The sequence below is a fragment of the Leucopleurus acutus genome (assembly GCF_964270905.1).
Source record: "Leucopleurus acutus genome assembly, chromosome: 18".
Classification (NCBI taxonomy): domain Eukaryota; kingdom Metazoa; phylum Chordata; class Mammalia; order Artiodactyla; family Delphinidae; genus Leucopleurus; species Leucopleurus acutus.
The window spans coordinates 66,079,216-66,106,866 of NC_139160.1; the positions used below are offsets into that span (position 1 = coordinate 66,079,216).

At 39.6% G+C, this 27,651-nt stretch overlaps 1 protein-coding gene across 4 annotated transcripts in view; it reads left to right on the plus strand.

Moving 5' to 3' along the window:
* The window catches only part of MBNL2 (muscleblind like splicing regulator 2), a 152,265-nt gene extending 133,641 nt beyond the window's left edge, over positions 1-18,624 (plus strand). For all 4 annotated transcript variants that reach the window (XM_082859571.1, XM_082859570.1, XM_082859573.1 and 1 more), the window contains one exon: positions 15,851-18,624. In XM_082859571.1, the coding sequence (XP_082715697.1) occupies positions 15,851-15,865 (15 nt within the window). In that variant the 3' untranslated portion in view covers positions 15,866-18,624. The remainder of the gene's footprint in view (positions 1-15,850) is intronic.
* Positions 18,625-27,651: the final 9,027 nt, after the last annotated feature.

The following is a 27,651-nucleotide window of genomic DNA, read 5'->3' on the forward strand; positions in this document are numbered from 1 at the left end:
ACTTCACTTACTGGATATGACGCCATGATGAGTCAAAGACAAACTGGCATGAGGTCCGGCCTCTCAGCCTCTTCCAGCATTCTCTCTGGGCCACATCTCAGGAGTCAATGGCTTCCAAGGTCAGACCTGGCTGAGTCTGCTGAACATTCTAGAGGCCACCAGTGTGGGGAGGTGCTAAGGGTACCCAGGAGTTTACTGCCTAGTCAAAGAGATGTGAAGCAATCAGACAAGGTCACAAAGTGAAACAGTCAAGGATTCAAACATTATTGCATGGGAAGTAAGCTCCACGGCAGAGCCTTGGCCCTAAGTGGGAGGGGGAGTAAATTAGGAGCTTGGGACTAACATATACACCCTACTGTGTATAAAAGTGCAGAGGCAGGCCTCGAAGGATGTGTAGGAATTAGATAAGGAACTGGTGAGGCTGTTCCTGACCAGAGTGAAATGTAAGGGGTAGAGCTGGGGCTGGGGTAAGGGGCAAGGAGACTGGCATTATAAATGTACCAGCATCATGCTTTACATGTGTTCTCACATTTAACCCTATCAGATGGGCCCTATTCTCGCTCTTTAACATGTGAAGACATCAAGGCTCAGATGTGGCCGTGGCTCTAATCAGTAGAAGGGCCTGCATTTGACCTCAAAACTCTGACCCTGAGGTCAATGCTTCCCCCTTATCCCACCTTCTTCCCAGTAGCCTTCGCAGCTCAGATAGGAGTTTCAGAATCAGTTTCGGACTTTATCCCACAAAAGATGCAGACAGAGCAGCTATTACTACATCAGATCTAAAGGGGGGGACAGTGTAGCTCACACGCACTAAAGGCCACACCGCGGTGAGTGAAGGGAAGACACACGTGGGCAAGACTAGAAAATCTCCCTGAGCAGGTGAGGAGAGGTTAGGTTACTGAGAGGTCAAAAGGCAGGCTGAGGGCAGGGCAGCAAAATGCGAAACGAGAGACTTGCAAACACTCATCTACAGGAAGTGAGTGGGTAGGTGTGAGCTGGGATGGGCTGAGCGCAGGTTAACTGGTAAGGAAGCTACTTTGTTGATGAAGTGATAAAATTGGGATAGAGAGAAAAGGGAAAATGTGGGGAGGGGAGGATGAATACATTCGTCCCTCAGTATCTGTGGGGCATTGGTTCCAGGACCCCGAGTAATACCAAAATCCATGGATGCCCAAGTCCCTTATATAAAATGGCACATTTGCATATAACCTACGCACATCCTCTCTTCTACCTTAAATCATCTCTACGTTACCTAAGACAATGTAAATGCTATGTGAATAGTTGCCAGTGCATGACAGATTCAAGTGGTTTTTTTTTGGAACTTTCTGGAATTTTATTTTTTCAAATATTTTCTATCCATGGTTGGTTGAATCCATGAATTCAGAACGTGAAGCTATGAAGGAGGACAGACTGTAACTAAGAAAATCAAGAAAATTCAGGGAGGCATTTTGATCCTTTAGTCTCCCAGCGGCTCTTGCCAGTTTCTATAGCATCTGTGGATTCACCAGCTCTCAGCTCCCCGCCACATCAACCTTCTACAAGACATTTCTCCCGACGACTTACATAGATACAATGGCTCCTGCTGACACTTCTTCACTTTATTTGTACTATAAAGGAGAAATTTGTTGCCTGGGATTTTCTGACACTGGTTTATGAAAAGCTACAGCTAGTCTAGCACTTAGACGCCATCATGCCTCGGCATCACATATAATATGCTGAAACTTTTGGTCTGTCTGTTTTAACTCTCAGTGATCAAATTATAGTATTATCGTCACTCTCCTTGCTCTGGAGTTTCCAAAGATCTCAGAGTTTATGTCGATGAGCTTCCTATAATCAAATACAGACACTTTTCGGTATTTACCACAATGCATTTCTGGAAGCAGCATCATTAAGCTGAATGCTGTAAAACGTCACCCATTTTCCCATAGTCACTGTTGCCTCAGGCACTGCAGGTCTGACCCAAGACCTGCATTAACTACATCAAAGTTATGAAAGGCGATAAGTCAAAAGAGCAAACTGACTACAACCATGCCATACTTCTACAGTAACAGAAAAGGGAAATGATGATGCAAGTTACATTATAAATTGGAACAAGACCCCAAATCAGTAAGGTGGCTTACCCAAGTCACATAAATAATAAGAGAGCCAGGACTAGAACCCAATTGTCTGTGTCCTGCCTAGGGTAGTGTTTTTTCCCTTTCACCACACTGCCTTCCTGAGAAAGTGCTTTAAATGATCATTAAAGGGACCCCAAAGTACTACAGAGCATACAGACAGCACAAAGATAACACAAGCGTCTCTCCATGAGTAAGCTCTTACCAACTGCCAGAAATCATGCTAAGCTTTTACACGAACTATCTCATTAAAACCCAAAATGGCCCTGTAAGGAAATATTCTTCTCCCTAATATACAGATACGGAGACTGCAGCTTTGAGAAGCTGAAAAACTTGTGCAAGGTCATCTATTAAGTGGCAAAACCAGATATACAACCTCCCCCAAGCTCCTAACCTTCCATTTTATAATGAGGAAAAGGACCTACAATGGTTAAGTGACTCAGTCAAGGTTACGTAAGGGATTAGAAACTGATCTCCTAACACCATGCTTAGTCCTCTTTCCCTCCCTCAAACCACAATCCAGCATGAATATGCTAGCTATACATTTTTTTGAACAGTCAATAGATTTTTTTCCTCCTTAAAATTTAGAAAGGTTTTGGAGGAATCAAAAAGATACCCAAGGATGTTAAACTCAATTCCTTCTTTTTCTCAAAATATTGCTCATAACTCTTCCATTAGTCATTCGTTCAATTCTTGTCATTGTTATCCCGAGATATTTGAAAGGGCCAGAGAACCACTTTAGTTATGAAGATCCAGGAGAAAAGGAATTGCTTGAATCAATTCCTATTGTTCATCTTCTTTTCTTTGGTCTTCTCTGACCCCTGTAACACTAAGGATGGCCTTGAACAAGGAAAGAAGTTAAAATAGGGAGATCTAAGGTGTGTGTGAAGAATGAGAAGAAAACCCTACCATATTCCTTTGCCTTGGAAAACTGTGTTTAAGAATTGCTTTCTTTTTTTTTTTTTTTTTAACATAAACTCATAACCTAAGTCCCCTCATTTTTCCTGCTGGTTATGTGAACCTATCTGAGAAGAGGTGAAGGTTTGAAAATTGAAGTATGGGTGTTTATTAGACGAGACTGGGTGTGCAGAAGCGTCCATAAATAGTGGTTTGCTCTAAGCCCAGTGATCTAAGAATTATTAGTAAATGCTATACCTTGTCAAAATATTCATATTCATGTTTTGTGGCATAGCCTAAGAAATTAAAATAGGTGAACTATTACCACAGGCTAACAGTAGCATCTGCTTACTACCACCAAGCACTTGTTAATTACATTATCTAAGGCTCACAACTACTTATGCATTAGGGACAACGTTTGATTCCCATTACAGAGAAGAGAAATACTAAGAATAAAAGATGTTGAATCACTTACCCATGGTAACACAGTTATTAGGTCTAGAAGCTGGGTTTGAACTGGATCTAAATTTAAAGAGTGGGAGATGCTGCCTCCCATGGGATGTAACTTTTTTTAAACTTGATTTTTTATTTATAATTTAATTTAATTAATTAATTTATCTATTTGGCCACACCCCGTGGCATGCGGAACTTCCCGGACCAGGGATTGAACTCGTGCCCCCTGCAGTGGAAGCACGGAGTCTTAACCACTGGACCACCAGGGATGTAATTTTCTATTGCAGTAGACTTTGATCACTGTATGGTACTGGATGTTGATGCTTTTATAATAAAAGATTTTAGTTTGGAAAATGATTAATATGAATGACAGTCAAGACTTTCACGAACAATAAAGAAGTTCAGCCTATATTTATTTAGTTGTCAGTGACAGGTCAAGATATACATACACAGAAAGGGAAGTGCATTTGACATCTTAGAAAATCCTAATCTCATCAAAATCAAATTTATTATCAACACATACGGAGTGTCATACAGATCATATAATATTTAAATGCACAAAATTATTATTTGAATGCCTATTTAAGTAAAGCTGAAACCAAATTTTATTTAGGATTATGAATTTTCAAATAAATAGACCAAGGGAAGGGAAGCAACATTTATCAAAAAACACTACTACATATCAGACACTTTATATACATTATTTAATTTAATATTCAGTAGAACTCTGTGAAGTGTCTCATCCATTTTCCAGAGGAGAGCAAATTTTAAAGAATAATGTGCTTAAGATTCAAGCAGGTTGGAAGTGGCTGGACAGTTTTAGAACTCAGGTTCACTGATCTCCAAATCCTGTTCTCTTGTGTCTCCACCATATTTGAATTAGATTGGAGCTTATGGTCAATGTAGGACTGGGGTGAAGTTCTTTATATGGTTCCCTTAAAAACTGCTAACTACTGAATTTACCTATTGGTTTACAAAGTTTTAACCATTTAAGAAGAAAGTTCCAGTAGAAGCAAACCTTTTTAAAATCCAAGTTCGATATCAGAAATGTCTGAAAATATGGTTAGTTGATGAGACCAACAAGGAAATTCAAATTTCAGTCCAGTAAACAAGAGCTAGAAAGTGGATGAATGAGGGCACCATTTCACCCTTCCAAGGGTGGCAAACTGGCAGAAAACTTCTGTAAAAAAAGAGTCTACCAGGAGGAGTCCTTTCATCCAGGACTCTTTTTTTTTTTTCTAAACAATAATTTTAGAAGAGAGATACTGTTTTTCTCCACTGTTTTCACAGAACCTTACCTTCATATAAATCTCAGGTTAAACGAACATCACTACTTGATTCGTTCTACTTGAGAAGGAATGTTTTGGGCAGCCTGGAGGAGGCAACTGTGAAAGGAGTGACTAGAGGTTAATTCAGTTGTAGGTAAAACCATAGAGCTCAATTCCATAGTATCCCAAGGAATCGATGACGATTCAGGTACGCAAACAGAAAAATTCCATTTTGAAGCCCAAAATGGGGAGGATAAAAAGAAGGACGGGAGGGAAAGAAGGAAGGAGGCGTTAAGTATTGGCAAGAAAGGAGAAGAGGGAGTTATTGTTTAATGGGCACAGAGTTTCAGTTTGGAATGATGAAAAGTTCTGGAGATGGATGGTGGTGACAGTTGCACAATAGTGTGAGTGTACTTAATGCCACTGAACGATACACTTAAAAATGGTTAAAATGGTCAGTTTTATGCTCTGCTTACTTTACCACAATATTTTAATTGGGTGAAGGATCTGAATAGACATTTCTCCAAAGAAGAAAGAATTAGGATTGGAAAGAAAGATGCCTAATTATACATAGGTTTTTGTTTTTTTTAATCCATAGTATAAAATTATTCTTTTCACATTAAAAATTATTTATTGTTGCTGTGTTTTCCTTTAAGAGTTCTCTTTTCATGAAACAGGTAACTGAGTGCAAATGCAAATTCTTCCTCAGTGAACCATGCAGGCTAGAAGCTGAGTCTATTCTGAGGCCATAACAAAAGCCCACTGTTAACCCAGTGCAATGCATCTTCATACTTTTTCTCAACAAATGTTTATAAAGAGCCCACTATGTGTCATGTGAAATTCAAAATTCTGGGAATACAGCAATGAACAAAACAGTCCCTGTTCTTGTGGCTCTTACACTGTCAAGGGGACAGGCAATAAACCAACATGTAAGTAATTACAGTCAAAGTAATTATTATATAATAAGGATCATCTCAAAAAGTAGAGAAGCTGAAAGAATGGGCCTAAGCACTGAGCTTTGAGGGAGGACAGTTAGTAACAGAGAAATAAGAGAGGACGTAGGAGCTTGCTTTCTTCCTTTGGTTTCTATTTTGCCATCTATTATACCAGGATATTTAGGGCACTTTCTGAGGAGTTATTAGGGAGGACAGACGGCAACCTGGTTAACTACCCACCACACTGCAGAGGTGCCAATGTGGTACAAGCAGAGTGAGACACTGAGGCCCAGAAGGGACACAAAGCTGGTTGGTGGCACGAACAAGCCTCCCGAAATGCCACTCCAGGACTCTCTTTGATTTTTCCTTTGCACCATTATTTTACACACATTGAGTGGTTTTGTTCATCTTTCTCTCGCTCTCTGACACACATACACAAACACCCAGGCAAAGAACGAAAAAGGAAGAAAACAAAACAAAACTACTTTTGCTGGAAATTTTTAAATGGCAGTGTCATCCTATCAATTTGAGAAATGTGGACGATGACTACAATACACAAAGGCACACTTCACGTCCTGCGCATGACATTAACTTACCCTTCTTTTCACTGAATCCCAGCATTTGGTTAATTTTCTGCCTTTGGTGTCTTAAAAACCAGTTCTCAGCAGACTGAATTATACATTCTGCTCCACTGTTTTACTACGGCCAAGATGTGCCCAGGATCCTAAGTCTAACATAATGGTAGAGGATACAAAAGCAGGGCGCTGAGCAGGACTGGGGACTTGATGTTGAATCCAGCAGGATCCTGCTTCTGTGATTTTTCTTGGCCTGATTCTTCAATTTATTACTGGGAGCAAAACTCCATATTGAAAAAAACAGGTTTAAAGGAATGCTTTTGGAATTTCTTTTCAGCCGCTGCATAAACTGGTTTTTAAAGGTAGAAAAAATGTTTTCTTAGATTCTCCCTTCATGTCCAGAGGTCACCTTCCCTGAAGTAGCCTCAGATGTGGGCAGCCTGTCTAGCCCCAGACAGCCTTGCTCGCTCCGTGTCTCACTGCACAGATTCTAAACTTAATATTTTTAGAAAAATATCTTATTACCTTTTCTATAATATTTTAAAGTATTTTTAAATAGTGTGGCCCAATTATTATATATTATTTCTTGATGTAGTAGAGGAATTTAGCCTTCCTTAATATACATACAGTCCCTAATTTTAAAAATGTTTGTTCAAAATTCCCTTTGCTACTTGGTTTGGAACTCAAGTAATTTTCCTATGGAGACAGTGGTGGATTTGATGGTTAGGTCCCCAGGCTGGCCTATAATAGTTTACTTAACTGGTGACATTGCTCAAGGATAATATTGTGCTCACAGCATGAAAGAGGCTAAATACCATGTGCATGGATGTTTCTACATCTTTAGGATTCAAGAAAGATGCCAAAAGCATATGCTTAGCCCAAAGCCCCAGACAGCGTGTGATAGGAAAGTCCTTCACCTTCTCCACCAGCTGAGGGTAGAGGAACCACAGGCTATGGTTCATTGCGTGATTGGAATGTTTGTTGGGGAAGGTGTGTGGAGTAGGAATGGGATGTACGGCGTGGAACCAAGAATGCCAGAGGATGGATAGGAAGGTAAAAGCTGGAACCTGGTCCTGGGTGGCCACCAGATGCATTCACACCACCCTCTTTCTCATTTGCCTTGGATGCTATCATTGATTTGCCAATTTCTTTTCTCCTGGCTGTCGTGTGGCCCTTCCAATCTAGCATTTTGTTTTACTTCGACCTGCTCTGGCACCTGCAGAGCAAACATGGTCTCATAGCCCCTCTCTTCCTGAATGAGCACATAACACTCCCAAATGCGATTTTCTTTTCAACACTGCTATAGCAACAGGGGGAGGCATGAGGAATACAAAATCTCCTCTCAAATGCCTTTCCTTTCTTCCTCATAAATATCATTTTGGAGAAAAAGTCACCCATGAATGATGTATGGATTTTTAGATGATCTGAGGTGTAGACTCCCATCTCACCATGAAAGCAACAGAAGTAAACCTCAGCATTCCCTCAGGGGTGGAGCTGGGAATCATGACCAGAGCATCGCTGCAATCCTCACAAGAGGCTGGATTTTTCCAGGTGACTTGGACTCATGCAAGGAGTGGAATCTTGCTCAAATCAAGAAGCTCCATGTATGTATTTTATCCAGATGATATAAATCGCCAGTGTGGACCCTCGTCAGTAATTTTCAGTGAGGCCAGTGTTACTGCCTTTCATACAAAAACTCAGTTAGTAGTATTTTAAATGATAATTCTTAGAAAGTAGATCTGAAAAGTCTTTTTGTTCAAATATCGTAGAGTGGAAAATAATAGACAGTCGTGAGTCATCAGCAAAGTGATATGTCATTGAAAACAGAAGAATTAGAGTTTTAAGTGTAAACTTTATATTAATGACAGAAGGCAAAACAATAATCTGCACTGAAGTACTCTTTAAGTTCTGCTGAATATTGTGGGCCTTCCCACCAACCTCAGGTTGCTCTTCCCAAGAGTGAAACTGGTTGTCACACTTGAGAATTTTCTCCCACAACCCAGTATATGCCTTTTCTGTATAAATAAAACTCCACTTGGAAAACAAATCAAATACAGCAGAAGACCCTGCCCTGCCCTGGAAAAACGTACCGCTCAAATAATGAATGTGACTGGTTTTCAAAGTGTCTTTTCATGCACCTCTAATTATCTTTGAACTTTTTATACAATTAAAATTTACAAATACTGGGACTTCCTTGGTGGTCCCCCGGCTAAGACTTCGCCTTGCAATGCAGGGGGTGCGGGTTCAATCCCTGGTCGGGGAGCTAAGATCCCACAGGCCTCATGGCCAAAAAAACAAAAACAGAAAACAGAAGCAATACTGTAATAAATTCAATAAAGACTTTAAAAAAGGTCCACATCAAAAAAAATCTTCAAAAACAAAATTTACAAATAGTCATGAAATAAGTCAAAGTTCTTGAAAGTGTTCATTGATCAACACATATCACGAGAATTACTCTGATAACATATGTCCACCAAGAAACCAAAGGCATTTGCTTTTGATGTTAATAATTCATAGTATGCTCATCTATAGTAATCTACCCTAGAATTAAGTACAGAATTCTCTGGCAGCCAAAGATATACAAATGTCTTTCTGCTTTTGTATAGTTTGCTTCAACCAAAATACAAGTTTCACCTCTCAGACAAAACCAGAGAATTTCAGACAGTAGAGGCTTCCATGGAGAAGACGTGTGGAGTGCTAGGGAGAAGATGCAGAGAATATTAAATAACGCAGGGCCTGGAGGACGGAGGAACGCCAGTGGAAAGTAGCGAAGAGCGACATGAGTGAGAGAACAAGAAGAATACCGTGAATAAAGACAAAGATACTGGGATGGTGAGCAACAGGCTGGCCTCCTTAGCTTGGCCATATTTTTAGGAAATTCCATCCAGGTGTCTATTTTTAGATTAATAATAAGTTTTGTTTAAGGAGACAGTGAAACATCCCTTTCTTTAATTACCTTCTGAGGAAACAGGGCCCTGTTACCATGAGAAGAGATTTCTAAGAAATATTCTAAGTCTAGAAGTTTTCTTCAGGTGCCATTTTTGTTTATCTGCCATGTTTCCATCCTCTGAGTGATTCTGCCCCCAGCTTGGAATATTTTTCCTTTTATCTGTATAGAACATGGGGTGGGGGGATGGGGATGAATGTTTCTTTTTCTTGGATATTCCTGAAGCCTTAGCTACTCTGAAAGGGTAAGAGATGTAAACTCTCCAAGGGGTTCTTTTCCTGCCTCCACCGCAACCTCTTGCTTGTGAGAGGCCTGTTGGTCTTCTGTAGATGCCAACATTGTGGCATTATGCCTCGGTAAGTTCTTACTTATTCAGCCATCCATGCAACCAGTAATTAAGAAGTGTCTCCTATATAGCCAGTCCCATCCTTTTTACTAGGGATCCAAAGAGGAATGAGACAGTGCCCCTGTCCTTACGAAATTCGGTTGTGCTGTGGACCCAGTTAATGCAACAGCCCTGCTTGGAAATGTCTGCTTGAGCTCTTATGCTAGTGGTATGCAGATCCACTGAGATTCCTTCAGATTTCAGCAAGGCCACACAGATGTTTGATAAGGTATATTATATCTACCTCTCCAAACTCAACGTTACAAAGAGAGTTAGTATTGAATGTTTAACTAAAACATTCATTAGCCCTCTTTTCTAACTGTTTCTCGTGGTTTGGATCCCTAGAAACAGTTGGTCTTTTCACTGAAATGTTTTTTTCTATCATTTAAGCCAAGCAGTAAGAGTTCTTACTGAATTTACTACTGAACTAACATTTTAAAGGATAACTCATCTGACATCTCTGAATGTCTGCGATGCACACATTTACATAAGAAGTGCGAACATGTCTAGAAGTCATCTAGAAGCTCACAATTTCCACAATTATTTACATGTACATTTCCTGGAGATCAGCCACAAGGTAGAAAACTCAGAAAGTATTCATACTTGATACCTGGGAAGCACTGAGGAAATTGTATGTTGATTTGTCTTCTTTGAACCCTCTTGCATGAGTGCTAGTTAGTTCTGCTGTTGAGTTCGTGGTATTCATGCTTTCAAGTTCAGTGTTTCAGCCTCTGCACAGACTATTTTGCTTTCAACCGAGTGCATTTCTCACTCTGGTCAGCTCTTTTTCAAGTGCACACCAAAGGTAAGGGCACATGATGGCTCATTCTGAATCCATCATCAGCTTGGAAAAGACAAGGCAACATGTGTATTTCATATCTGGTGACTCAATCAAGGGAGGTCAGTAATTTCTTCTTAGGTAGAAGGTACCGGTGGGTCAAGTACCCTGTTCCTCTGGGTGAAAGCCAAATGTCTGAAAGTTGCAGGATGAACTCCCCATTAGACGGGCTCTCTTGATCCCGCCCACCATCACCAGCGCTGCCTCCCTGGATGACGCCTTCAGCCTTGGCTACTGCCCGGCTCAGGAAGCTAGCAATCCAGGCTTTGTAGATATCTCCTTCAAGAAAGTAAGGCTCAAGGAGAACACAAACTAGCAGCTCATGGCTGAATTCAGCCCAAAGATATCTGACCCATACAGGGTTGTTTTCCATAATGTGAATCAGCAGCTGAACTTCCAGCTTCTTTTGGCAGATGGAAAGGTCAGGCACTATAGAGCCCAGGCTTCTGCAGGTGACAGGTGACTGGAGGTGAGTACCTGCTGCTCCATTCCTTCTAGGCACGGGCCCTTCCATCTGCCACACTTCCAGGCTGATCCACCCACTTATGCAAATTTCCTGCCTGGCCCCAGTAGGCTTAGTATTCAGGCAGTGCCTAACCCGGTCCTCTCTGCGATGAGCTTGACTGCCATTGCACTGTGAGTCAACGGTAGGCATTTCACTGGGGATGCAGGGGTTATTAAATGGTTGCTCATAACACATTTGGTGGGGAAACAACCCATCTGATGTTCTTTGAGGCCATACATATTTTGTCTTCAGTAAACAAAAATGAGACTCACTGTGTCCTGGGCTCATATGGGAATAATTTACGGATGTGGATTAAGCAGAATCTTTACATCCTTAAATCCAACCACCTGAAGGAGATGTTCATTGCTTGGTAGACTCTGTTGCAGCCAACTGATATTTTTGCCTGCAGACACTCTTGTTAAAACCAGAGGGTCCGGGCTTCCCTGGTGGCGCAGTGGTTGAGAGTCCACCTGCCGATGCAGGGGACACGGGTTCGCGCCCCGGTCCGGGAGGATCCCACATGCCGCGGAGCAGCTGGGCCCGTGAGCCATGGCCGCTGAGCCTGCGCGTCCGGAGCCTGTGCTCCGCAATGGGAGAGGCCACAACAGTGAGAGGCCCGTGTACCACAAAAAAAAAAAAAACTAGAGGGTCCACTGAAGATTTATGAACGCAGTCATTTTTTGAGATCAAGTGTGTCTTTGTCTTAAAAACAGAATCACCAATTTGGTGGGCATCAGCTATTCTCATTTTTGTGTGTTCTCCTTTTAGTGGAAAAAGAAATTGAAAATAATGCTTTCAGTTCAAGATTTTGATTTACCATAAAAGGTTAGCTAGAATCTTATTTTAATAATTTAATCCCCATCTTCATCATGATTCTGTTATAGAAAATAATACTTATTTGAGGGACTAGTCTATCAGAGAGAGAAACAGAAATACAACTTGTTCAATCTATTCGATTTCTTTCCTATGATACAGCTTGCCAGGGCTCCTTAGAAGCTGAAGCGGTGGAACTCTGATTGGGTAGGGGCTTCTGCTGTCATAAGCAGACGTTTGCAGTATCCGTCTGGAGGAGGCCTAGGCTAGGATGTGGTTGACCACCCAGGCAGGGATGACCTAGCAGGGAGCCTAGCAGCCCACAGGTCCATCAGCAGTTGCTATGCACCTGGTTCTCGCACACAGTCATTGCTGCCTCTCATCCAGTGCTCCAGGCTCTGTTTGCTTTAGGCCCTACCCCATGGCCTCGCCCTTCCCTGATTCCCAAGCTCCCAGAGGGGTTCTGAGCACTGACCTCCACTGGCACCCTGAGAGGCACAGACCTGCTCTTTGGAATTACTGTCTCCTGGTCCCATCGCAGACTGTCACTACACCCTGGAGGGGATTCCCATGCCAGGGAGTAGAGTGAGCTAACACCTCTAAGCTCATGCTGGTTTGCACAAGTACTTGGTATATTGTGCTAGCCAGCTGACACTGTTCATGCTGCCTTCTCCATGTCTGTGAAATATGACCGGCAATACTGACATAGCTCTTAAGGCTTTGATAAAAATTTCTTAGTACCTCCTGGAAAATCAGGGGAGTATCTATTAAAATTAAAACGGAGACAGTAATGATGCTTCAGGGAGGGGACTTTTAGGGGACCTAGTGTAGTAGCTATTTCTCTGACCTCTACATATGCTGGCAGTCCCCAGGGGAGTTTTCGACTGACCTTTCCAAAAAAGCATGGGCTGCAGTGCCTGGAGGTTGAGGAAGGAATTTTGGATATCAGCCTCAGTTTTGATGAGTTCAGGGCAGGAAGGATGCCACTGACAGCTAGTCTATAAAGGTCACTTTGGTGAACTGTGGTTTAATTAACCATTGTTTTAAAATAGACCAGCTCAGGATTAGGACTTGTCAATATCAGACTTGGAGCCCATGTTCTGGGACCACATATAAGCCTGTTCTTTTAGGAATTTTGTATCTATATTGAAATATTCAGGTACCTCCTGAAGCTTTATTTTATTTTATTTTATTTTGTGGTACGCGGGCCTCTCACTGTTGTGGCCTCTCCCGTTGCGGAGCACAGGCTCCGGACGTGCAGGCTCAGTGGCCATGGCTCACAGGCCCAGCCGCTCCGCGGCATGTGGGATCCTCCCAGACCGGGGCGCGAACCCGTGTCCCCTGCATCGGCAGGCGGACTCTCAACCACTGTGCCACCAGGGAAGCCCCCTCCTGAAGCTTTTGATCCTCCTGGCCATTGAAATTACAATGGAGGCTGAAGAAGTTTTCATATATAGAACCTATTTTATATGTTCATATTGAATTGGTGTGGAAGAGAATCTCCAAAGAGAGGCAATAGGGAAACACAAGATTACCTATTCATCTTGTTTTAAATTATGGTGTTTTGATGTGAATTAAAAATATAATCTGACTAAAGAAAAGCCATAGCAAAAACTAGACAGAAGAGCCCTCCTTCCCTCAAAACAGCTTCTCCACACCCTTTCCGCTTGACACACGCCCACTTGGCCCTCCTCTTCCCTCCAGAGGTTCCTTCCTGCTGGAAACTGTCCTCCCCTCCCCGTGGGCCCTACGACCTATAATGTCATCTGCCTTCTAACATCAGAAGCGCGATCAAAGGGGCAGGAGTGCAACAAGAGGCTCTCAGTGGGGAACCGGTCCTCATCTGCATTCCTGATCTGTCTATATTTCCAAAATGTATTTCACCCCAGAGTACACCTAATTCAGACTGTACCAACAAAGCTATACTTCTCAGGAAAAAATTTAATAATCAGATGGTATTTTTGAGAAAAATGTTACCACCAAAAAACACCCATAGCTTCCTACCATCTAAGATCAAATCTCTTAAACCTCTTGAAGCTCACAGCTGGCGGGGGTGTAATTCATTTTTTAACATCACACATACAGTCCTCAAGACAGCCCAACACACAGACCAGGGTATGGCCAGAGTTTTCTGGCCTAGATGCCAGGAAGCAGTGCGGCTGAGAGTTCAGTAGTACCAGAGGTCATTTTTATTTACGTCTTTATCCATACAACGGATGGTGTGTAGGCTGACGCAGAGGGGCAAAGCAGTCTGGGTGAACCCAGTTAATGCTTTTAGTTAACTTCAGGGCTGATTTACAGTTCAATTACATCTGGGTGGTCGGACACATCCGTTTGTCAAATTCAAGTCCAAAGCATTGTTAACTAATTTCTATAATACAGATTTGCCCGTTGCTGGGCTCTCTGTAGGATACTTTTTCTTTCCAGGTGGTTGGGAATTTTCATCCTATATGGCATTTTCATTTCAGTTAATAAGCAAGAATGTGAATATGTTCTAAAGCATATATTATTATATATATCAATTTAAGAAACTGCAAGTTTGTTTTCCATAAATATTTTAGAGAGGCTTCTGCTAAAGTGAAAAGAAAGACAAAAGAAAAACATGATCTGATGTCCTAGGGCACATTCTTATTTGGAAAACTTACAGACAAGATTGAAGCTAAGGGATGAAACAGAATAATTCCTATTTAATAATCAAATATCTAAATCTAAAAATGAAGCTATAATATAGCCATCTGAAGAATCTGAATGTTAGCTATTTGCAATGACTGTTCAAAGACAGTATGATAATATTTACATATAAACCATTATATCCCATTATTTTTATTTGTATATCAGTACATGAGATACTTTTTCCCAATTAATTTTAAATTCCTAGAACTTTTTGAAAAACAAAAAAATGATCTGATCTTATCCAAAGTTTTGAGTTTCCATTTAGTATAAATATTTAACACACATGAATTCTTCCTCTATTTTTATCAATTCCATACATATCTATATATTCCAATAAAATAAAGGATACTCATATTTATTTCAGAGGAGAAATTAAGTGTATGTACTAAAACTGTTTTATATTAACTGCAGAAATACCCACTTAACGTAAAAAATATCCACATGTATAAATTCTGACATAATGGGATAAGAAATCATACTTGGAGAAATGAGGCTTTTATTGAGAACTGGATCCCAGTGTGTAGGAATATTGGCTGACCTTGACCATAAAGAATATTTACCGGTTATTTCGAAAACAAAGACTCTTGGCTATTTAATAAATAAACATTTTGTTTATTAATTGCACAAAGTTTTGTCAAAGCATTGCACAAAGAATAAATATTTTTGTTAGAATGTGTCAAAAGCTTGGCTTTTAAGCTTGACATTTAGTTGACTGGGTCACACAGGGCAAACTCCCTGTCCTTTGCAAAGTTATGGAGTTGGAAATGAACTTATATCAAACTTGCATTTGATAGTTTAGTTTTATCTGGGCTTTTTGAATTATCAAGACTGTTTTTAACAGCTTTATTAGAATGTTATTTCTTTTTTCTTTAATATGGGACATTTAAACGGTTCCTGAATTTGAAACTAATTGTTATTGTATCTTGGGAACAAAATTACTTTTCATGGGAACATATCTTTGAATTATAAATGCAAGTTAATAGATAAGTATTACTTAATTTGTTACACATTTTTAAATATTTGTATTTAATCTTTACAAAGAACCTTTCACGTACAAACTAATTCTTTGATTAGACTTCCTGATCACATTAGCAAATATTAATTGAATGAGAATTGAACGTATAATAAAGAGATATGAAGCCAAAACTAAGAAAAGAGATTAAGGTCTAAACACACTGCATGCCCATATATATGCAGTCACAGTTTTACAGAAAATAGTGTGCATTTGAATCATCATTCTTTACAGTGGCCACATAGCAGAAGTGCTTAAGTGTAAACATTTTCAGCATGAAGGGTGGGGATTGTGCAAAATTATAATTGCATCAAAACTATGAGAAATTGCAGAAAATTCCTATTTTTAAATGTCTATCTTCAAGGAGTAAAACTTAAACTAGCTATCTTCCCCCAAGAAGGATGTCTAAATCACACTTGTCTTTTTCTTTAACAGATAATTCTGAAATAATCAGCAGAAATGGAATGGAATGCCAAGAATCTGCATTGAGAATAACTAAACATTGTTACTGTACATACTATCCTGTTTCCTCCTCAATAGAATTGCCACAAACTGCATGCTAAATAAAGATTTAGTTCTTCTGGACAGACCACAACTCTAAGAAGCTAGTGCTGCTATATCATATATGAGTATTAAATATGGTATGCTTAGTATATTCCAACCTAAGATAGTTAACTACCTGAGACCAGCTGTGATGTTTAAAGACATAAAGGATAAAGTTTACTTTTAAAGGGTTTCTAAACATAGTTTCTGTCCTAGGAATATTGTCTTATCTCCATAACTATAGCTGATGCAGAAAGTCCAACCAATTTACTCATTTTGACTCAGAATATTTCAAAGTTAGCAATAAACAATTAGCATTAGTTAAAAAAAAAAAAAAAACCTATTCCAAGGGCAGGTTCGATTCTAACTTCAATTACTGTCATTTCATTTACCTACTGGATCAAAGCTATGTTTCACTTCTTGACAACACGAATGCTGCAGCAAAGATGAGAAGTGAAGTAAAACCGTTACCTGTCCTGCAGGTCTAAAATTTGAACGGAAATTCAAGCACAAGTACTGGGGACACATCAAAGTGTGGTATTTGGTTTGCCTGGAGATGCCGCATTGAATCATGTGATTCTAGAATAACATTAACTAGATTGAAAAAGAAACTTTGCACGGTATGATCTTCATACCCCACCAAACAAAGTCTTGAAGGTATTATTTTACAAGTATATTTTTAAAATTGTTTTATAAGAGAGACTTTGTAGAAGTGCCTAGATTTTGCCAGACTTCATCCAGCTTGACAAGAATGAGAGGCCCATGCCAACAGTCTAATCAAAAGGATTAGTCTTTCAAACTCACCATCCGGTTGCCTGTTACAGAATAACTCTTCTGAACTAAAAACCTAGACAAACAAGGAAGCTGTAGGTGAGGAGATCTGTATAATATTCTAATTTAAGTAAGTTTGAGTTTAGTCACTGAAAATTTGACTGTGACTTTAATCTAAATTACTATGTAAACAAAAAGTAGATAGTTTCACTTTTTAAAAAATCCATTACTGTTTTGCATTTCAAAAGTTGGATTAAAAGGTTGTAACTGACTACAGCATGGAAAAAAATAGTTCTTTTAATTCTTTCACCTTAAAGCATATTTTATGTCTCAAAAGTATAAAAAACTTTAATACAAGTACATACATATATATACACATACATATATATATACTATATATGGATGAAACATATTTTAATGTTGTTTACTTTTTTAAATACTTGGTTGATCTTCAAGGTAATAGCGATACAATTAAATTTTGTTCAGAAAGTTTGTTTTAAAGTTTATTTTAAGCACTATCGTACCAAATATTTCATATTTCACATTTTATATGTTGCACATAGCCTATACAGTACCTACATAGTTTTTAAATTATTGTTTAAAAAACGAAACAGCTGTTATGAATTACTATTATGTGTAATTGTTTAAAACATCCATTTTCTTTGTGAACGTATTAGTGATTGAAGTATTTTGACTTTTGAGATTGAATGTAAAATATTTTAAATTTTGGCACCACCGCCTGTTCTGAAAACTAGATGCACCAACCATATCATTTTTGTTTGAGGAAAAAGAAATCTGCCATTTTAATTAATGTTGGTCAAAGTCTAATGACTATTTATCTTATATCGTAGATTTGATAACCCTATCAAAAAAAATCACATTCTAAGTGTAATCTTACATAGTGCTTGTATTGTTGCATTTGTTTTAATTTGTGGGAAAGTATTGTATCTAACTTGTATTTCTTTGGTAGTTTCATCTTTATGTATTATTGATATTTGTAATTTTCTCAGCTATAACAATGTAGTTATGCTACAACTTGCCTAAAACATTCAAACTTATTTTCTTTTTTCTTTGTTAATTCACTTAAACTCATTGAAAACATAGTATACATTACTAAAAGGTAAATTATGGGAATCACTGAAATATTTTTGTAGACTAATTATTGTAACATTGTCTTTTTTTTCTTTTGTTTCATGATTTTGATTTTTAAAGTTTTTAGCACACAACTATTTTCAGCCCTTTAATAATGGAGCATCAGAAACATCACCTATACCCCCAAGCGAATATAGGAGACTGTATTTTTACTATGATATCCATTTTCCAGAATTGTGATTGTAATATGCAAAGAGTCATAAATATGCCATTTACAGTAAGGAGGAGGCAAGGCAAATGCATAGATGTACAAATATATGTACAACAGATTTTGCTTTTTATTTATTTATAATGTAATTTTATAGAATAATTCTGGGATTTGAGAGGATCTAAAACTATTTTTCTGTATAAATATTATTTGCCAAAAGTTTGTTTATATTCAGAAGTCTGACTATGATGAATAAATCTTAAATGCTTTGTTTAATTACAGAACAAAATCACCAATATCCAAGACATGATGATAGCAATTCAACAAATACTGTAGTTAAAAGATGAACTCGCCACTTGTATGGGAACTACATTTCACTCTTGGTTTTCAGGATATAACAGCACTTCACCTAAATATTCTTTGAGCCATATCACTGGTAACATTTCTACTAAATCTTTCCGTAACACTTAAAGAATTCCCTCATTCATTACCTTACAGTGTAAACAGGAGTCTAATTTGTATCAATTCTATGTTTTGGTTGTAATATTCAGTTCACTCACCCAATGTACAACCAATGAAATAAAAGAAGCATTTAAAAGGATTTCTAGTCATCCTCCTTTTTTTGTTGTTGAGACAGATTGATAATTAGCCAAAACAAATGGTTTTTACATTCATACAGATAACATTTCGTAGCTTCAAAGAAGAGCAGGCTTTGGATTTTTGGGCTTTTAACAGTAAGAAAAACAATTTACAAGGATCATTTTGGAACTACTTCTATTATCCTTTGAAATTAGAAATAAAAATAAATCCCACCACTCAGCCCTCATCTTCAGAATTCTGCCTGAATATGAAGATATGTGAAGAGATCAGTAACCAAATGGGGAGCAAAACGTCAGTTAATTAACAGACAAGAAAATGCCCATTAATCCATAAGACAGGCTTTCAGGTAAGAGCCTGATTGAGCAATGTGTCTTAGACCTTAGGCTGCAGATAGAGGCAGAATGATGAAACCTGTTCTACGTGGATATCCTGGCTGGGTGGACTGAGGAGAGCACAAGAGCTGAGCATCACACCTGAGGGCAGGTACTCAACAAAGTGAGGCCTCCTGAGAGGTGCGGGGCACCTTCTCAGTCTTCTTTCTCTGTCCTTTGGGGCCCATGATATTTCTCAGGGAAGGTGGGAACAGTCCTTGTCATGCAGAGGTTGGCGGAAGTCACCTCCTCTATGGGCCAAGGCAGGAACAGGGAGAGAAGAAGACTTTCTCCATGGCAGGTTTAAAGCTTCAGGCCTTCTGAGTGATTATGAGACCCCTTATAAGGGTAGACAACACAAACATTCAACAGATCAGGCATATACAAATAAAGGCACTTGTATTTTTAAACAGTGCCATCAGGAATTCCAAGGGTAAAAATACTTTCACACCTTTGTGGATGTTTGAAAAATTGGCTATATGTTTGGGTGAGCAATTTCTTTTACTGTAAAAGCAGAAGAAAAGTTGCTATTCCATCAGCCACTCCTGACAAGAAAACATTCTCTGTTAAGTTAGTTCAAGGTGTCAAGTTTCGAGAACAAGTTGTTATTTTAAGTGAAAAATCTAAGACAAACTGTACTCAAAAATTTTCACACCTGGTTTATGAAGTGTAATTTTCATCAGTAGACTGACTTTTTATGGTACTTACTACATCAAAATCAAAAGAGAAATTTAAACCTTAGAGGATAAAACTAATTTATCTCTTCAGCACAGAAAATACTTAAATATCAATTATTCTATAATTATCTGCCAATAGGAAGGTGTTATTTTAATTTGGGGCAGCCCAAACTAAAAATAATGTTTCAGACTCAGAAACATACTCTCTTTATTATTAACCACAGTTCTTCTGCAATACTTTAAAGCTTTTAGGGGCAGCCAGGCAAACCAAAATCTAGTTCAACATTCTGACGTCCGTGACAAGGAAATACTGGCTCGCTGAAGAATGAGTTCTTCTTCCCCGCCAAGTATCCTAGGGTCTCCGAAATATTAGGCTACCATTGCTGTTGGACTGGGCTATGTCCATAGAAATGACTGAGTCACTATGAATCAGAACGAATCATACAAAATGAACACAGTAGTGACTTCCCTCCATGCTTTTGGTGGGAGGGGGGGTGGCAGGGATGGGGAAGGACTGGGATTGAGAATATTCCCCAGGGACTAGCTTATGTGTCAAGCACTATGTGAAATAGTCCATATAGGTTTCTATATAGAAACTCACCCCGGTTGTTGAGGAGAATTACTAATAACTAATAAGTAAGTTCTAACGGCCGCAGAGATTCTTAATCAAGATACACAGAGGCTCTGCTGTGACAAGCAGCTTGATTCTAGATCAACACTACCTTCCTGAGTCTGCCCTCAGGGTGACTAGATCCACAGCTGTCCAGGGGATTTCAAATGCATGACCAACAGTCATGTGACTTTCTCCCTCTGCTTCAGCGACTCTGAAGAACGACGGCCCACCCATTTGAGGTGTCCTTCTAGGTCCCCCATGTAAATGTCATATGTGCTATGTGGCCTATATTTTAATAAAACCATTTCAGAAAAGTTGGTGAAAACATATAGCTATTTTCATGAAATAGGGTATAATCAGAAAGTAACTTTGTTTTGTTCATATATACTTGACATAATCCTTAGCATTATGAAGGAGTTATTATACCTGGAATGTACATGAGATATCAAGACACATAAAAATTAAGTAACTCGTTTAAGATCACATAGAGCAGCAGAATTCTCAAGCCCTGGCTTGTCCTAACTCTACGGTCATGTTGACGTGAGCTTTATTTGTGGCAAACTTTCAGGCCCAAATTTCAGAAAAGAATTCAGAGTAGACCATTCATCCAAGTTTAAGATGAAGCCATGATAAGAATCCTTTCATAGAATATATAAACAGGTTTTCTTCCCTATCGCAAGAATTCAATTTATGAAATATTTTGTAGCTCTGGGCCGCAAAGTACTATTCTAGGTTTAGGACAGAGCCTAATTCTTTATTAGGACCAGAGGCAGCTGGAGGGAATGTGACATTGCACCATCTCTCCAGTGTCATCCAGTTTTTTAAATCAAACTTCAATATGATTCTCTTGAAATAAAAAATATTGAAAGTCACTGAATTTTTCCCAATAAGCGTATGTCATTAAGTCATGATGAAGCAGCCCCTAAAAAGATGAACATGTCACATAAGCCAGAGAGAATGATTTCCTAGATAAAGGTCACACATGGATCACACACACCTAAAATCCAACTGTGTCCAGACAGTCATTCCTTTCTCTGATAACTTTGCTCTTGGGTCTTTTCAGGACTTGGGCTTATATAAACAAAGGGAGAAGTTTATTTATCAATCCTCCTGTGTAAACTAAAATGATCTAAATTAGGGGAATCTAACTTTTCTTTTGTTAGAGGAACTTTCTTTCAAACGAAGGGGTCACCCCACAACAGTACAGAAGCAAAACAACAGGAAAGTGCTCTCCTTGCTGAGGCTCTCTGTTCCTCTACTAAGTGCTGCAACGCACACAAAGGTGGAAACCCGCTCACTTAAATGTAAAACCTGTGGCTTTACAGAGGGAGAAGAGTATACTCAAAGTAGCATGGCAGGGACTTCCCTGGCGCTCCAGTGGTTAAGACTTTGACTTCCAATGCAGGGGGTGTGGGTTTGATCCCTGGTCGGGGAGCTAAGATCCCACAGGCCTCAAGGCCAAAAAACCAAAACACAAAACAGAAGCAATATTGTAACAAATTCAATAAAGACTTTAAAAATGGTCCACATCAAAAAAATCTTTAAAAAAAAGGTAGCGTGGCAGCTTAGGAAACCTGGCTCATAAGTTCTAAATATGTCTGAGGAACCTGATGGCCTATATATATGGAGGTAACAAACATACCACAGAATAAATATACATGCAACACTCTCACACACACGTTTATATGGAGAGCAATCTAAACACATTATCGTCCATAAACACAAAGCTGAGGATCTCTCAGTTCTGCAGAAAGGAATGATCAGCGTCTGCATTGCCCAATAGTTTAGTGGTTAAGAGCAAATTTTACAGTCTTATGGCTCAAGTTTGACTCTCAACTCTGCTTTTTACAGCTTCTGAGCTTCGGTGTTTTTCATCGGTAAGCTGGGTCTAACAGGATCTCTCTCACCTAGACATTGTAATGATTCAATGAAAGAATGTGCACTGACCACAGAGAACAGAGTCTGACATATAGCAAACTCTCAGTGAGTATTAGTAACTCTTCTTAAAATAATATTAAAGTATGCTCCTGGGTTTCCCTATCAGTATTTATTTCCTCATTCTATCCAAACATCTCTTGGCAACTAAGAGGCACCTCTTCTATGTCCTCGATGACAATGTCAAAAGCTGACAAGCAAATTATAAGGGGGTTATAATAACAAATAATGAGCTGCATTATTTCTGGGGAAGCCTACAATTACTTCAATTCAACAAATGCTCACTGAGCCCCGACTAAGCACTGCTAAGCTGTTCAAGGAACACGAACATGGGCAAAGTCCAGTTCCTACTCTCTAGAAGCTTTCTGTGGAGCAGAAGAGGAAAAGTAAACCTGTGAAAAAATGGAGAAAAGATAAAGAGTACTATAGTTTCCCAAGGCTGCTGGAACCAAGACCCGCACAGAGGGTAGCTTACAGCAACAGAAATGAATTCTCTCCAGTTCTGTAGACTAACGTCTGAAATCATGGAGTTGGCAGGGCCGAGATCCCTTTGCGGCTATGGAGAGAATCCTTCCCTGCCTCTTCCTAGCTTCCAGTGCAGGCCATCAATCCTTGGCGTTCTTTAGCTCACAGCTGCGTCCCTCCAGTCTCTGTCTCCATCATCACAGGGTCTCGCCTGTGTGTCTATCTTCACATTATCTTCTTATAAGGCCACCAGTCATCTTGGATTAGGACCCACCCTAATGACCTCATCTTAACTTGATGACATCTGCAAAGACCCTATTTCCAAATAAGGTCACGTTCACAGGGACCAGGGGTTGGGATGTCAACATGTCCTTTTGAGGGACACAGTTCGACCTGTCACAACAATGACAACCTAAATAAAGATAGGTTTCTATAGATATCAAAATATCAATGAAAGGGTTTCTGTTGTCTTTTCAATAAGAAGAACCCACCTACATGATATATGATGACCACAGTCATGACCCCTTAGGCCTCTTCCATTTGCTTTGTTTTGGTTTTGTCTGTAGAATGAACCAGTTGGACTATAAGATCTCTAACTTCTATTCTAGATGCAACATTCTGTGATTTAACCAGCAGCTTAGCCTGCTCTTCACTGGTCTCAATATTTATTTTACTTGGTAATTTTTTTTTTTTTTTTTTTTGGCTTGGTTCGGTCTTCGTTGCTGTGTGCGGACTTTCTCTATTTGCGGCGAGCGGGGGCTACTCTTTGTTGCGATGTGTGGGCTTCTCATTGCAGTGGCTTCTCTTGCTGTGGAGCACAGGCTCTAGTCACACAGGCTTCAGTAGTTGTGGCACGTGGGCTCAGTAGTTGTGGCTTGCGGGCTCTAGAGCACAGGCTCAGTAGTTGTGGCGCACGGGCTTAGTTGCTCCGCAGCATGTTGGATCTTCCCAGACCAGGGCTTGAACCCGTGTTCCCTATGTTGGCAGGCGGATACTTAACCACTGCGCCACTAGGGAAGTCCATTACTTGGTAATTTTCATTTGCAAATATATTTCATTGTTTATAAGTTTTTATTGATTGGATTAATTTTACTTAATCCATACTGCAGAGAAAGCCTTTTCCTTTCTTTCTATATGCATGAGAAATTTCGGTAATCATTCCTAGGAAGTCTTAGCCAAGCTTGGTTAAGAAGACCAAGTGTTATAACTACATCAAGAATAATCGCATCAAATATTTTTGTGCCCTTATATTGTGATAGCCTCTTAGTCTGGATCATCTCATTTAATCTTTACAATAACCCTCTCTGGTTGATTCTATTATTAGCACACCCATTAATAGATAAGAACACTGAGGACTGGAAAGATTAGCTAACTTAACCAAAGTCACAAAGTTTGTAGAAAAATGGGCATTGAAACCCAGGCTGCCTGACTCTGGATCCACAGTGCTTTACTACCTCACTACGCCAGATGTGGTCCTTGAACTTCCACAGGAGCAACTGGGGATTTGTTGGAAATGCAGAATCCCAGGCCCCACCCCAGACCAACTGAAGGAGACCCTGCATTCTAACCAGATGCTCAGGTGATTCATACACACATTAGAGTGTGAGAAGTGACATGGTGCTAACCAGCGCCACCCCCTTAAAGGCTCTGTTGACTCTAGAAAACAATGAAGGAAAACCACTGCCAACACCTGACCATTTTGATGGCCGTCTTCAATACCCAAACTCCAAAGAATTGTGATTGTTTGGATACAAATTGAAGTCTCTCTGATTTTATTCCTGTCCTTTCTTGATCCATTCTCCGTACGGCAGCCAGTACGTTCATAAAATAAAAGTCAGATCACAGCATCATCCCAATCAAAGGTGGATCCACTCCAGGTTTTGTGGGGTCTGAAGGTTATAAAACTTGGGGAAGAGGGGTCTTAAAGAAAAAGAATCCAAAAAATGAATATAGAATTAAATATGAGAATAAATACATAGAAAAAGAATATGAAAAACATGCCATTTTATGAATTAACCATTTGACATGCCTTATGTTTTGTTTACATTTTTGACTGTATCTCCATTGTCTTATGATAACACTTTTGTGACGTCATTTCCTATATAGAGAACAGAAAGGTAATTCAATCTCACCTCTAGCATGGTTGGCAAAATATTTTTTAGCATCTGTTTTTGTATTGATAATTTACGTGCAATTCACATACACACACATATACATACACATACTGCTTATTATACTCTTACAGATGTGTGCCCTACAAACACCTCTACCTCCTAGTTAAACACACACACACAAAACAAGACAAACAACAGTATTCACTAGTTTTCCGCTGCTCTTATGATAAAATCTGAAACCTTTTACCCTAGCCAACATCTCCAATCTCATCCAGTGTTTTCTGCTGTGCCAACTACCGTCCAATCCCTCAGACCCCTTTTTTGTTTCTTAAATACATGGAGTCCTTTCTGCCTACTGAATTCCTACTCCTTATGCCTTAGGTGCTTGTCTTCCCTCTCTGGCCATGGCAGAATCATTTCCTTCTAAAAACAATATCACCTCAGCCCTGATCTAAAGTGGCTGATTCCATCTCACCACTATGTTTACTGCCATCATAACACCCATCACACTGTGTAATTATTTTGCTCATCTGTTTCAGTTGTATTATTGGTTATCTCATTGGAATTTAAGCTCTGTGATGTCTGGCCCTTGTCTTATTCACCACCATATGCCCTCTGCTTAGAACAGTGTCTAAGAACATAACTCAATATGTATTTGTTTGAATGAATGACTAATAAAACCATGGTGTCAGAAGAGACAGACATAAGTGAAAGTATAAAATTATGAAATTCAAATAGTTTCTCATAAACTTTGCCTATACCCGATCCACATTCTTGGCTAAGGAACTAAACAAACTGCAGATCCACTCATTTAACAAATATTTTTGTATTAAAAAATGTTAGAAAACATTAAAAAAAAGAGCATATATTCTTATTGGATTATGAATAATCTGAAATCATCATAATCTAGTTACCATCTAGCTAGAGATACATATGGCTGAAAACAAAATACATGTATTGAGGTATTTCATGATAAATTCCAAATTATTAAATACCAGTGACTGTCATGGGAGATTACTGAGAGCTGGAGATGTCACAGAAGGCTCCCCGAAGGAGGAGTTTCTTGAGATGGAAGCTGAGGAGTTGTAAATATAGTATTTGGCAAAGCAAGAAGCATGAGAAGCAACAGGAATGGAAACACAGTGGCCTGTGATTAGAATGAATGCAGATTCTACACGTAAAGGGATTCTGCACTTGAGGAATGAGAGGCACACAAAACGGAAGAGGGCATTGGCTTCTACGAGACAGCCACAACTCAAAGAAGGGTAAGTGTCTGCCGCAGCCTGCAGTCAGCTCCCCGTTCGGGCTGAGGCCCTCACTCCCCAGTGTCCGGGAGCGACAGCAGTCAGGTGCAGCGGCCAGCCTCCCTCTGGAATCGCACTGACTAAAGAGAACTGCCTTGTCCAAAGTCTCGCTCCCTCCCCCAGCACAGCCCTTGTCCAGCTGATTGACACAAGAGTATAAAGGTCCCCAGCTTGGCCCAACTCAGGGCAAATACTGCACTGGGCTCCCCAGCTCCCCAGGGCGTGGGCTGAGGCTTTTGTTGAGACTGCATCACGGCCCAACCTCTCCCTTGGCCCAATCGTGCTTCCTTCCCTTCTCCATGGATTGGACTCTCCACCTCAGAGTCTGCCTCCCAGAAAATCCAAACTGAGACAGAAAGGCAACTCCACCATTTATTAATTCCACTGCCCAAGCTTTGAGCTCCTTTCAAACTGATGCAAGAAATATACTCAATCTCGCAATGTGATTCCTTTTGATAAAGAAAATTAATTGCCTGTAAAAGTGTCTCACCTGAGAGAGTACTCAGTTAATCATAGAAGAAAAAAAAGAGGAAGAAAGAAATCAAAACTGAAGTATTTTTTTATTGTGGATTCCAAAAATGGCAAATTTTCACATACTTTCAGAGGAAACATAGCTTTTATTTTTTATTTTAAAGCATGCCTTTAAAAGGCATGAAAAGTCATGTTTCACTTGGTCCAAAGTTTCACTCTTAGTCTTTTATATTACTGAGCTCTTTGTCAGCATTTCTTTGAAAAGAAACCTTTTCAAAGGTTTGATCAAGAAAAATGATCAAATTGGTTCTTACGGAAGCCAAGTATCTTCATATAAGGTTAAAACAAAGAGTATTCAGTGTGCATTTGGTAAATACGATCCTGGAGCCAGTTTTGGCTCTAAATAAAGCACAGGAGTATAAAACTCCGCTCCACCCATCAGAGCCATTTCAAAATAATTGAAGTGATTCCTCCCTATCAGTCGCGGCGTTTACAAGTTGAAGTGGGTCGCACTTGGAAACTAGTGCAGTTCACATGCACGATTGACCAAAGCACCCATTAAGACAGCAAGGAGTAATTAAGAAACACATACACATAATACTGAGATTATCTCAACTCCTCCAAAAGTCATCAATATGTTCTGAATAAAAGCCACATGTTTGGTGACTCTGCTCTGGTAAAAATCTTTACAGAAATCAATTAGCATATTTAGTGCATGAGTTGATGACCACCTGAGGACACAGGGACTACCACTTTCATATATTCTACCCACATGAGCCACTGTAGGAGACAGGAAATTGGGGCAGTCAGGGAGCCCTTTGCTGATCCTTGGTCTGGGCTAACTGCACCACATCCTGTGACAAGTGAAGGCCCTACAGCATAGAGGTTAAGAGCATGGCACTGGTAGCCAAGCTGGCTGTGTTCAAATCCTGACTTTCCACTTTCTGTGTGATCACAGGCAAGTGAGTGAACCTGTTTTCCTTCTCTGTAAAAAGGAGCTGATCAGTAATAGTATCTACCACATAAGGTAGTTGTGAGAATAAAGTGAGTTAACATACACCGAACTCTTAGA